This window comes from Tauraco erythrolophus, chromosome 1, assembly GCF_009769465.1.
Source record: "Tauraco erythrolophus isolate bTauEry1 chromosome 1, bTauEry1.pri, whole genome shotgun sequence".
NCBI lineage: Eukaryota > Metazoa > Chordata > Aves > Musophagiformes > Musophagidae > Tauraco > Tauraco erythrolophus.
Window position 1 is genome coordinate 42734143 of NC_141465.1, and position 13408 is coordinate 42747550.

Sequence of the window (13408 nt, forward strand, 5' to 3'; positions counted from 1 at the left end):
TATAGATAGTTGTCTGGCCCTCCCAGTATATGTGCAGCATATGTCAAACAGCCTGTCTGTGTCTGCTAGGATAGTTACCATCCCTTGAAATAACATATGCCAAGCCATCAAACTTTCTCTTCCATTGGCATACATGCCAGAGGTTTAGTCAATATATTGGTTTCAGCTAGGGAATATGAATTTTCTAAGTTCTGAGCTATATCAACAGACTCTTATAGTCCAGATGGGGCTATAGACAAGTCCCTGCCACGTTTTCAGCCTGTAAATTCGTTCAGCAGGTTGAACTGACATGTTGGAAATGCAGAAGTCAATGTGGCTTATTCAGTAGAAGGCTTTCATTAGTTCGGATGCACCATTTTAGCAGCACCAAATATTGATAGATGGTTAGTCATGGAAAAAAGGTGGACTCTGATTCTTCTTGTTTATACATGTTTGAGAAACAGCAGTTTCCAATGATGATGTATTTTAATTTGCCATATGTATGAAAAGTTTAATTAGCATATTCATAACCCAGCCCAGAAGTAGTGATCCTTTCACAGGCGGTTCATAAATTGTGCAATTCCGGTAGAGTCAGCTCTGTCTCCCAGAGAGTTCTATACCCACCCTACAGGCATCCTCCCACAGCAAGCAAAGCGAGCATGGCAGAGGAGTCAATGATCTTGAATCAGAACTTTTAAAAAATTATGGCTTTGATATTATCTAAGAACTGATAGACATGAGCATGGACAAGTCCTGCTAGCTTTAATAGCAGCTGGCTTGTTTGATCGAGAGCAGACGTTGGGCTCTGCTCTGGGTCATTTTCTTGCATGCTGCACAAGATAGATAATAGCTGTGGTCTCTTTGTTGCAAGGGGATCATTGAAGGCCATGTTATGGTCATTGTTACCTTTTTTTTCTGTTTGGGAACTGAATGATGGAGCAGTATCCTAAAACTACTCCCTTGCTTGTCGACCTATATTAAAAAGGTATCACCTAGCAAATGGATTTGAAATTGCTGGAAACTTGCTCACTTGGCAGAATTCGTCAAGGGGCTACTCCACCAGGCAGAGAACTGGGCAAAGAGCTCCCTAAAAGTTACTGCAACAATTTAACATCAGGTGTGCACTTATTTAAAATTGTTTTGTGATGTTTTTAGATGATGTTGGAATTAATGCGTGACAATTGGAAAGTAGCTGCTGTTCTAACAAATAAGGTATCTGTTAATTTCAGCAGTGTCCAAATGGATGACAAGATATTGAGAACTTGTTTTTCCCCTGGACTCTTATCTATATTCTTATTTCCATATAAATCTCAAATGAAGCATCATGCTATGTTGGATAGACTTACACAATGCATTTCAGTTTAGATCAGGGCCATTGATTTTTGAAGGATCAGACTACATAGTATCAGTTCATGTAACTCCAGAATATAGTAGAGCAGAAAAAATTGGTGATTTAACAACTAAATACATTATGTTTCCATTACCTGGCTATGGAAAATTACACTTATATTCCATCCATAAAGAAGAAATATCTTTTGAATTCATAAAGAATATCTTTTCAAATGTTCATATAATATGTAGAAATGGGATATCTTAGGTTTTGTGTGTATTGTGTACAATAGTATTGGCATAAAATAATGGCAATGAAAAGGATTGTTAAATGTTTTCTTCTCTTCTCCATATTGTGGAGTCACAGTCAGTCGTGTTACCATCAGGTACACGATCAGTCAGGTATCATCAGTCATTCATTTTGCTTTTTTCTTTTTCTCTTAATTTTAAAAGGGAAGTTAGTCTAATTTATATGTGCGCATATGGTAAATCATTATTCAAAGTTCAATATAGAAGTTATAGCACAAATAAATACTGAGCAGCCAAATTTTGTTACAGCTACAGGACTCGAGCAGCAGTAACTCCTGTCATGAATAGTCCTTTTAATTAGTCTAGAGTTCCTTCCCTAGCCAGGTTCTTCTGGGTGCGAATTTTCAATTTCTGGTGGTGGAACTTTGCTGTTGTTATTAATGACTGTTATTACAAACCTAGTCAGACCAAAAACATGACAAAGCAGGCATGGTGAGGGGAGCTGCGGAGCGAGGCTGAGCCAGGGTGGCCAGGGCTGGTGGTACCCTCGGGGCCTGGTGCTCTGTCAGGTGCCCTCTGGGAGAGCGCCTTCCACGCTGCTTACAGCCTGAAAGGAGCCACTTTGTGTGCCCCTAGCCCAGCCTGTGGTGGAAACCAAATCCCAGTGAGTGGGGAAGACTGAGAGATCCACTTCAAAGGCATGTACATGCTGCAGGTTAAATCAGCAGTGTAGGTGCACCCAGAGCGATCTCGATATTCTTGGGCTCTGCAGGGAGTTGTAATGTGTTTTTCCCACTACAGAATTTTTTATGATACCTAGTGCTGTTATAAAGTAACCTAAGTATTCGAAACATGTAGAAAAACATAACACAAAATATTAGGAAAATATTGCAGATGGCTTAGGGTTTTTTTTTAAAAAAAAACAACAAACAAATATTAAAATGCCTATTTTTCATCAAGATAGTCAGAAAGTTACTTTCTTCATTAACACTCTTTGATGATTAGTTTTTTCTTTATATGGTGAGTAGGGAAACAGAAAGCTAACCTATTATTAAAAATGAAAGAAAATAGGATTTTAATGAGGTTTTGATCAACAGGTTAATAAGCTCCCACCCCCCCCAATATCCCAATTTTACTTTGCATTCCTTTTCAGTGCTCATTCTCTATCAATCCTTACAGTTATACCTCATTAATATTGAAATGCATAATAAAAAGCAATTAGATGCAAAAGTGTTTCAAATATCATTGCGAGAAATGACACAAGCTGTAATTCACTTCATTTCCTATTGATAAGCAATATTTGAAAAGACAAACAGGAGATGACAGTGCATTTATCAACACTTTTTATTTTTACTGATTGTCTATAAAGTTTTGCAAGTAAAATTTCAGGCAGCACTGTAGATGTTCTCTATATTGAGCTGAAATGGAGGAGCAAAATGGCCCCTTTCTGAGACTTAAAATAACGCAGATTTCAACAAGTTTATTGCAGAGCAAAGAATTGTAGATTTCCACCAACAAAATGATGTGTCAGATTAGATAGTGAGAAGCTTGACACACAATCTTGTCTGCTGTCACACTAGTGGTAACTGAGATTGTGGACAGAAAAATCAAGTTGGAGAGTCAGTGGATAGTCTGCAATATTGGTTAGGACAAAGTAATGAAACTATTAGAAAAGACTGGGGAAAGGAAAACAAAACCAAACCAACCAGTTAATTTAATATCTCAGATAAGTCTGGGATTTTTGTTTATCTCTTTATCTCACAGTCACTGCTACTGTGCTTTTGTTTTTAATTCATTAGTATAAATGCTTTACTAGATAAGTACTAGTTTACTGCTAGTAGTAAGAGTAGTTTTCTGTTAATACTTTTAATCTTCCTTAATTCAGTGTCATTGTTGCATCTCATGATGCTGTTTTACTGTCATGTACTGTATAAACAAAACGTTAACCAGTGCACTTTTAATGTGCTGGTAGTGTAAAACAGACAAAGGTATAAAGCTGCTTAAATGAGATTTCTCATGCCTGTCTTTCCTAGTATGAAGCTTTCTTAGCTTTGTAATCATTTATTGAAACTTTCAGGATGAGGGGACCTATCACTTTATTTTGCTAGCATTACTCTTTTCCATCCCTTTTTGCTTTTATTTTCTCTGGTAACCCTGTGTCCTTAGCTACTACTCTCCACATGTTTTCCCAGAAACCAATCCTGAGCAGAACCTAATCTACTGGTGTTTTACGGCTTCCCATGAAGATTTAGGACTTTTCAGTCTTATTGCTTGTACTACAGTTAACCTACACTGCATGTGTTTTTATTTTTCAGGAAACTGAAGCAGCAGTGCAGGCTAAACAGCCGAATGTGGAAGAGGTTTTGTCTAAAGGGTGTCATTTATATAAGGAAAAACCAGCCACTCATCCAGTAAAGGTAATGAAGCAACTTTTAGCAATATCCATTACTGTGTAATGGGTTATGCTTCCCCTGTTGTACACTTGTCCTTGATGTGCTCTTACTGTTTAAAATCAATGAAAGAACTCGGCAAATGGCATTTGTTCTCTTCTGTGACAGCATAGCTGGGAAAAATGTAATGTTCCCAGCTAGAAAATTTTTGTATATTGTGACGGGAATATTGTTTTTTACTTTAAGGTTGTCCTACCTATTCAAGAGTAATCCACATTGAGAGCAAATGTAATTTTTGGTGCTGAATTAATAGCATCATATAACATGTTTTTAAACTTTATTATTTTGAATTTCATTTTCAGAAATTTTGTCAATGAAAAAAAATGAACATATTTTCTAGAAAAGGTAGGAGTCAAGTCATAAAGAGGATCCTTTGCTTTAATTTTTTTCTGTTGTGCAGGAAAGAAGACATGGCAATATAGAACCTTCCCACTCAGTTTTCTCTCAAATTTCTTCCAGAAAGACTGACTTAATTCTGTTTTGGAGAAGAGGATACATTGTTAACAAGGCTAATGCTTCCCAACACTTCTCGTTTAGAAAAACGTACTATAGAATCATTTTCCCCAGCATAGAAAGCAGTTTGAAGAGAATATTTTAAACTCAATTTCCGGAAGACTATGCAGATCTTCATTGAGACTAGAGTATCGTTTACTATCCTGCAGAATCTTGAAGCAAAAAATAATCAGCAAGTGGCCTCCCATGTGTGATTCAGCTACTTTTGGAATGGGAGACCAAATAAGCAGAGCTTGATGTGTTTTCTGGTTTTATAACTGCTAATAAAGTATCCTTGAACATAATGATTAAGAGTTCCCAGAAACTATAATGTAATTGATTACACTAAGTATTACACCAAGTATCTGTAGCAATTGTTTCTGACCGGGCAGAGATAAGTAAACTTTACCTTTGTATTTAAAACTTTACCAAACTTGCAGCATTCAATAACCTCATTTTACAGAAAAAGATTTCCTCACAAAGTTAGGATATCTGTGACCTCTTCAGCAAATTTCTTGGTTTTCCATCTCTATTTAGTCACTATACTTGAAGTATTATTTTCCTATGTTTACAAAACTTCCTCTAAATCACTTGTAAATCCCACCGGAAGATCTCCGTCACAAAGGCACAGGAATGCACTTATTTCCACTTTAGAAAGTAATACATATTTAAAAATGATATGGGTTTTTTTTCTTCTTTTCTGAACAGAAATTCTTAAGAGTTATTTTCCCTTTCAGTATCTATGCTTTTTTTTTTCATGATCAGTTCTCCTAAACAATGATAAAACAATAGAAGAGGTGAACTCAAGGTGACTTTAAAGTAGTATGCTAATGAGCATGGGCAGAAGCAAAGCTCTTGACTCTGTGTTGGGCATGTAGCTGATACAGTGCTATTCACTGTCGGGAACTGTGTCATATGCGCACTGCATCATAGAACAAAAATCATTTTGCGATAACTGCATTTACTCGTTTTGTGACTTCAGCTGCAGTCTTAGGGGATCTTCACATTTTAACAAGCAAAACACTTGAAATAACAAAATACTAGATTTTTATAATGACACAAAGAATTGCAGAATGAATGCTGTAATTTTCAAGGAGGAGGAGGAGTCCTTGTTTTACGTACCACTGACAGAAGTATAAACAGTGTAAAACAATCCTGTTTAGGCCAAACTTCTGACATAGATGTTTACTCTGTGTCTATTTCTATTAAGTGTTCACATCAAAGACACTGAAAACTGTCAATTTCTGACAGATTTACTGGAAAAAGATAATTTTTTTAAATAAAGATTATGGTGTTCCTTCAGTTGTAGTTTTGACAATGATATTATAAAATGTATCTATGAGGAAATTAGTAACCACTTGTGAAGTAGTGAATATTTAATTTCTAGCCCCTCTTTAATTGCATTTTACTTTTTTCAATTATATTCTGTAGTTCAGTTAATTGAACGACCTTTGAAGTTAATTTCTTGTTCACTCTGTCTTGTACAATAAGACGTAAAACTGTGAATATATATAGTCAGGACTGTTGAATTGCTTTCTTGATGATGTAGGTTTCCTTAAGCTTCCACTCATTCATATTGAGTTGGTCTTCTGTCATAGTTCTTCATGAGTAACTTCCAGCAATGTCTGCTATCTATATGTTTCAATCTAGACTTCTCAGAAAATGTCAAAATCATTTTCTACACAAAAAGTATTTTGTGGAAGCAGAAATAATTTGTACTCAGATTCAGATGTTTTTGTAAACATATTAGCAAAGTTGCAAAGTTAAGCACTCAGAATTTTAGAAAATCCTTGAATTAAAGCCACTGTAGTGGCCTTGGTTTAGGCTGAACCCTGCCTAATTCAGTACAGGATATGGATAGTGCAGACTGTTAGCAGCAACTCAATACTTAGACCCATACTCCTTGCTTAGTTTGTGGCACAGAAAAACACCCATAAAATTACAAGGCCTCTTTAAAAGCATTAATTACTTGCATAGCCTTGCTTGGCGACTTTGCAGATTGTTTAGTTCTCTGAGACACCTTTGTCTTAGGTTCTTTTTTTCTCTCTGGTTTCCTTAATTCACCACAAATCTTCCCATTCTTTTTCTTAAATGAAGTAGAGGTCTTATAGACTAATTCACACCACAAGACTCTCCTGTGCTGAAAAGCAGTATGTGTCAGGGAATCAGATATTGGTGCAATTACATTCTTTGTATCTGAATTAATGCTCATAGTTGACGTTATTCCAACCTTTCCTAGTGTTTAGCTGTTTATCCTCACAATCTTTCTAACGTACTCTCATTACAGTGTTTTGAATGTAACTTAAATCCCACAGATTGATATTGACACATACTTAATCTTATCTCATAGTTATGTCACTGAAATGAGTGTATTTTCACAGCTTCACTAAGCATATTAAAAGTACCAATATTAGAATTTTGCAATGCAGGACTGTAAAAATATTTTTGTTGGCAAATGAAATCCTAGTATATGCTGATTCAAGAGTCAAGAATGGGATGAGATGTGTGATCTTTTAAGCATTAGCACTTCAAGAATCAGACCTATTCACTTTTATAAAATGGATTTCATGCTTTTGAAGTGTGTTTCTGTAAAGCTTTTGCAGATGGGGGAGAGAGAGGTTACTGCTGATGACATGGCAATCGAAAGAACGTAAGCCCCAATCTTGTGATTAACAGCACTTAAACAGAAGAGTTTATTCAGGAAAGGATTTCTGTGGCAGTGGAAGAGCTGTAGTTCCCTTGCCGCAGCACTCAATCTATCCTTTCCCGTGTTGGGAGAGTAAATAGTGAGGAACTCGTTTTCATTGTCCCAATCTTGGATTTAAAAGACCTACGCCATTTCTCTCTCTGAATACTCCTACATAATTTTAATGCTGACAATAAGATCAGTTCATGTATGACTTTAAATCTCACTTAAATTGCAACAGTGTTGACATTTAAAGGAAATCAATAAATTGATAAAAGTGTTCCTAGATGCAATGTAATTTGATGTTCATATTTGTCACCAAGGCTCTAGAGCTGCAATTACAGCAAAATTGTTGTGCTCAAAGAAGTTAACATTTTAATGCATACATGCTAATTTATAGAAGAGGGAAGATTGGATCAAACTGTAATTCTGATAGAAGAGTTTGGAACTAGTTACTCTCTTATTAGTGGTGTAGCTGTTGCCCGAGACGGCCCTCTCTAATGTTTGTGGTGAGAATGTTTTATTATTTGTCATTGCTGGAAAGAAATCCTTGGCTCATATCCACCTGAATGATTAAACAGCTACTTGAAGTGAGGACCAATATTATATTTATATATTTATAACATATCTCCTTCCTGAGTTACTGTGAATATACTGTAAAATGAAGACAAACTTAGTGTAATTTCTCCAGCTTTTGTTTTTAAGAACTCTCTGCACTCTGCTAATATTGAATTAATAGATAATGGAGCAGTCCTTTGCATTTTAAGCTCTGGATGTAGGTTCTTGCGTTACAACAACAGAAAAAAAGAAACTTTAATATCTGCCATAAAATAAAATGTGTCCAAAATATGTGTTTCTGTGTGTCTGTAATCCACACAGAAATAAAACATATGTATGATTGTGAATCGTCATATGACAAGTTGGATTTATCATGTATGCCTGATTGCTTTTTCTGCCTAGTCCTCATAGTCTATTATCGAGGAGAATCTCTGATATTCCTGCCTTTTGTTTTTATTTTTAATGCAGTTTTTAAGTTGCTTTGAAAGATAAAAAGTTGATATATTCCTTAATGAAGAATTGTATCCTTTCTCTCTTGCCCTATCAAAAAGCATTTACACAAAAAGCTGTCCAGAGTTTATACCAGGTAATATTCACCTCCATTGGTGACAGATACAAAATAACTCTGCAGGTTTAGAGTATTTATAGGAAAGCTTAAGGCAAATTCTAGAAGTGCTCCCCTGACACATTAGAATATAAAGTTGTGCTACTTCAGTGTCCGTGTGTGTGCACAAGTGTGTTGTGTACACACTGCAATGTAATGAGTATTGTTCCCTATCCCTCTCCTATTGACCCCTGTCATCCTAGACCCTAAGTAATTAAAGTGCCTTTCTTAATAGGCATCCTGTTTCCCTTACAGCTGAATTGTGTTTAGGCTATATATCCAATCGTGAATTAGACACAAGAATACTAAACACATTCCTGAGTGGCGTTGGTACACTGTGATGCTCTTTGTAGCAGATAATCAGGGAGCAGTTTAAAAAAGAAGTGCAGTCTTCATTTTAAGAGTTTAGAAATGCCAGCATAGACTTAGCAATGCTTCATCCTTCTTTAGGTTCCTTAGAGCAAGGAAGAAAGAGGAGTAGAAACAACATTTTCGGGTCTAAATGCCTCTCAGGGTTATCTGAGGACTGATGTAATTCACACTCCAGACATTCATTTAGGTTTTGTTTAAAAGTATCAGTTTAGCCATTACTGGTCAGGTTTGCGTGCCCACACACTGAAGTCTGTGATTCCCTGAAGAATCCTGACTTTCTTTTTACTTTTTTTTTTCTTTTTTTAATAGCAGGAAGAACGTATTTACATTTGATATTACAAACTGCAGAGGTTTTATTGACAAGTTTGTTTGTTTTTTAATACAGAATTCACCTTTCTATTTTAATTTTAAAAATGAACATCTTTTCTTCATGGTGATAAGAACCCTCACCTCTCTACAGTATGTTAAAGAAGAAGTCATCCTGTGTTCCCTAAAAAGATATAAGGCCTGTCAACCAGGGAGCAGGACAGGCCAGTGCTCCCTGGAAGCAGGGATCTGCAGGGGTTCTTCCCTGGGTTGGAGGACAGGGTCTCACCAGCCAGGGTCCTGCCTGCCGTCCCCAGCCAAGAAGCAGAGGTGGGGGTCAGGATCAGACCTGGTGAGGCGAACCAAACACAGCCCTAGTTGGCTGGGCGGGGCCACAGGGATGGGAAGGGGCTGAAGGTGGTCCAGTAAGTCAGTCTGTGGTCAGAGTAAGGCAGCTGCACTGGATCTAAGTTGGCCCTGAACTTCAGCAGCCAAACTTTGAGAAGGAAAGATGCTGTCAGGACCCTGACACCATGAAGCTCTTTTGCAGCCCAGTTGTGAAAGGATTTTACTCATCCCTCTCTCCCATTTGTGAAAATTAATTGATGTTTCTACCTGTTGTGATTTAACCCCAAAGGTCAACTAAGCAGCGAAAAAACCCTTGCTCACTCCCCTGCAGTGGGATGGGGGAGAGAATCAGAAGGGTAAAAGTCAAGGGTTAAGATAAAGACACTTTAATAGGTAAAATAAAAGCCATACACACAAGCAAATAAAAACAAGGAATTCCTTCACTGTTTCCCATCAGCAGGCAGTTCAGCCATCTCCAGGAAAGCAAGGCTCCATCACATGTAACAGTGACTTGGAAAACCAAATGCCATTCACTCTGCACGTCCTCTGCCTCCTCCTTCTTCCCCCAGCTTTATATGCTGAGCCTGATGTCATAAGGTGTGGAACGTCCCTTTGGTCAGTTGGGGTCAGCTGTCCCAGCTGTGTCCCCTCCCAACTTCTTGTGCACCCCCAGCCTACTCGCTGGTGGGGTGGTGTGAGAAGCAGAAAAGGCCTTGACACTGTGTAAGCACTGCTCAGCAATAATGAAAACATCCCTGTACTATCAATACTGTTTTCAGCACAAATCCAAAATATCATCCCATATGAGCTACTATGAAGGAAATTAACTCATCCCCAGCTGAAACCAGCACAGTTTCTGGTTTTTGTGTTTTTTTTTAAATTCAGATTTTCCATCAAATGGAGGAAAAAATGTTAAATTAATTTATTTTGCATTTATTTACATTAATTTATGTATTAAAAATTTAATATATTTTTATTTTTTGTTCTAGAAAAAATTAGAGGACTTGAATGCTGACTGGAAGACAATAAACCACTTAATTCAACAACTAAAGGAAAAGCCAGCATTAGGAGCGTTTGGCCTTTTCTCTTCAGGTGTCTGTAAGTGCTTCACTATATACATCTTTTGAAATTACTTACAAATCACATGGTTACAATCAAAATGGCTGGAGACTGTCTAAATGAATTGTGCATGCTTACACATTTCAGCTTTAGCTTGTAAACGGGAGGTGTACTAGTGTGGCATTCAACTTTTTTTATTATTTCCTTTCTATTTTGTGTAATACGTCCTAGAAGACAAACTAGGTTATGGATTTGATGAAAAGATTGCAGCATGCTTTTCAAATTATTACTGTTTCAAAGTCTTGTTTCTTATATGATTCTCTGAGATGAAATTTTGACTTTCTACATGTATTCATGCTGGAAATACTATGAAGGGAGAGGAATTCTTTAAATTAAAAGATAATAATGTTACAGGTAAAGTGGATGCAAATTGGTCACAAAATGAAATTCTGAAATTACTTTTTGTGATAGGGCAATGTACAGAGACTGTTTCAAGACCAAGCTTGTGTATTCATAGAAAAGGTTGTGTGCCAATATGGTGAGAGTAATTCTGCAGTTAAACATAAAGTCTGTGATATACATCACTGAGTGTCTTGAGTTCATGAATCCACAACAAGAGACTTGATCTCCATTTAATTTAAATTATTTGAACAATATTTATATTGGATTCTTCTCGTATCTCTTTGCACCTGCTGGTTCCCTGCAAGGATTACAAACTCATTTTTATCTCCTTGATAAATGGATTTTATTTCCCACTGCTTTCCTTTGAAATGTAGTGATTAAGTATGGGTGGAAAAAAAGTATGTAATGGAAGCACTGGTTTAAATCTGATTTTCTAAAGTTTTTAAATTCTTTACTTAGTATTGAACTACCTCGGTTGCTTGGATGAAGAATGTTACTCACCCGCAAAATTTGGAAAGCTGAAAGAAAATTTTTCCCATCACTATCAGATTGACTGTAACTCTGGCTATGATACAGCTACAGTAGTCACTTGGGATTTGATTACTTGTAGGATTTTTGTCCCGCTTGTTTTTAACATGTTTTTGTGGGTAGCATACAAGAAATAGTGTAATAGATTCCTGTATTAACTCCTCTTTAGATGAAGAATTGCAAAATTACTCATTTACCTTAATTTGAGATGTAGGCTCTTACTATTAACATTTCTGAGACTCAGGAGATGGAATTATACATGCAGAAAATGAAAGCACTGATGTTCTATAAAGGATTAAGCAGGAAATAAGATTGATTTACTTTCTATTGCCAAGAGCACTTAAAGCATGAACCTGTGCTTGTAGCTCAAATTTCTAATTTTTCTTTATTGAAGTCAGTTTACTGCAATCACATCTTTATAGATGTATCAACATAGAACTGTAGAGTTCAGAAAGGAGCTGGGGAGACATCTATTCCTCTTTCTCAAAGCACAGTCAATTAGCGCAGGTTGCTCAGGGTCATGTCCAATCAGGTTTTGAATATCTTCAAGGATGGAGACTCCATAACCTCTCTGGGCCACCTGTTCCAGTGTTGAACCACTTTCACAGTAAAAACCACCAAATTTTCTTGTTCTATTTAAATAGAATTTCTAGTATTTCAGTTTTTGCATGGTGCCTCATCCTGTCACTGAGCATCACTGAAGAGAGACTGGCGCTGCCTTCCTTACTCCACTAATCAGATATTTATATACATGGGTATAATTCCCCTGAGCCTTCTCTTCTCCAGCCTGAGACAGCAGGTTTCAGCAAAGATAAAAAGTGGTATGTGTTACTGAAGTATTTTTCTGTCTAATTAAAAAAAAAAAAAGGGGAGGGAGGTAGAGACTAAATATCATGGGTTTTGTTATGCTATGATATGAGTTCTGTAGTTATTTTAACCACTTACATTATAGAAATTTTTATGGACTGTCTTGTTCTGTGCTGCTGATTCTCCTGAACCATGCATTGATGTGCATAGATACTCAAACTGGCTATGAGAGAGCTAGCTCTAACCAAGCCTCCCAAAACCTAAACAGTCTCGTTAAAGGTAATTCTTAAAGAAAGATGTACAATATTATTTTGAAAGGACTCTGTGAAGCAATGGCAGTATCTCCTGTTGATAATTATTCACCCCCTGATTCTAAAGGGACTTTTATGGACATCAGGATTAATAATGTTGATGTCTATATTTGAGACCAGGGAATGAAGATGTAATTGGCTAATCTCTACTGCCCTGTCAGGTATCATTTGGTCTAGTCTGCCTACAAGATCTCAGCCAGAGGGTCTTCCTAAAGATACCATCTGGTAGTGTTACAGAGATAAAGGACCCTGTTTATAATTATTTCTAGGTCTGTGTTTTATACTTTCTTTGGCAGAAGCAGCACTAAAAAAAGTCCTTAGTATCCCACCAGTCCAGTGTGCCCTCGGGCATAATGAACAGGATCTACTTTTCCAGCTCGGAAAATGTACTTAGCTGAAGGGTATGTCTAAAACCTTAGCAAAGATTGACTTCCAAGACAAGATGATTCAGGAGAGAAATCACACTTGCTATCTGTACTTGACATGATAACATGAAATTGTGTGAATATCTCTATCCAAATACCTTGACGCGTTGCTTAGTTGGCAGTTTGAAAACATTTTAAGCAGAGAGAAATGCAGTTTTGGAATATCCTTTTACAGGATAGACAGATTTTAATAGTGTCATTAACATTCATATGACTTCTTTTGTACTGAAGTGCTACCACTGTATTTACTTGATAAGTTAAATAAAGTAATATAGTGCTTTGTAAATCCATGCAAATATGGGTATTTACATGGGATGGGACTTTGGTGCTGAGCAAGACATTTTCTGTATTTGCCTTCATGCAAGTAAGATGTTAGGGGAAAATTTTGGCCCCTTTCATTTAGCGCTATACTTGAAAATAAAATTTCTTAAAAAGGATAGGTATTTCTTTTCAGTTATGCTATACCTGATGTTAGTGAAACTTTAAAAGTAACTGTGAATAAA

At 36.7% G+C, this 13408-nt stretch overlaps 1 protein-coding gene across 2 annotated transcripts in view; it reads left to right on the forward strand.

Moving 5' to 3' along the window:
- Window positions 1-13408, forward strand: part of DMD (dystrophin) — a 1192425-nt gene that overhangs the window by 816454 nt on the left and 362563 nt on the right. For both annotated transcript variants that reach the window (XM_086608718.1, XM_086608727.1), the window contains 2 exons: window positions 3873-3974; window positions 10363-10471. In XM_086608718.1, coding sequence (XP_086464844.1) covers window positions 3873-3974; window positions 10363-10471 — 211 coding nt within the window. The remainder of the gene's footprint in view (window positions 1-3872; window positions 3975-10362; window positions 10472-13408) is intronic.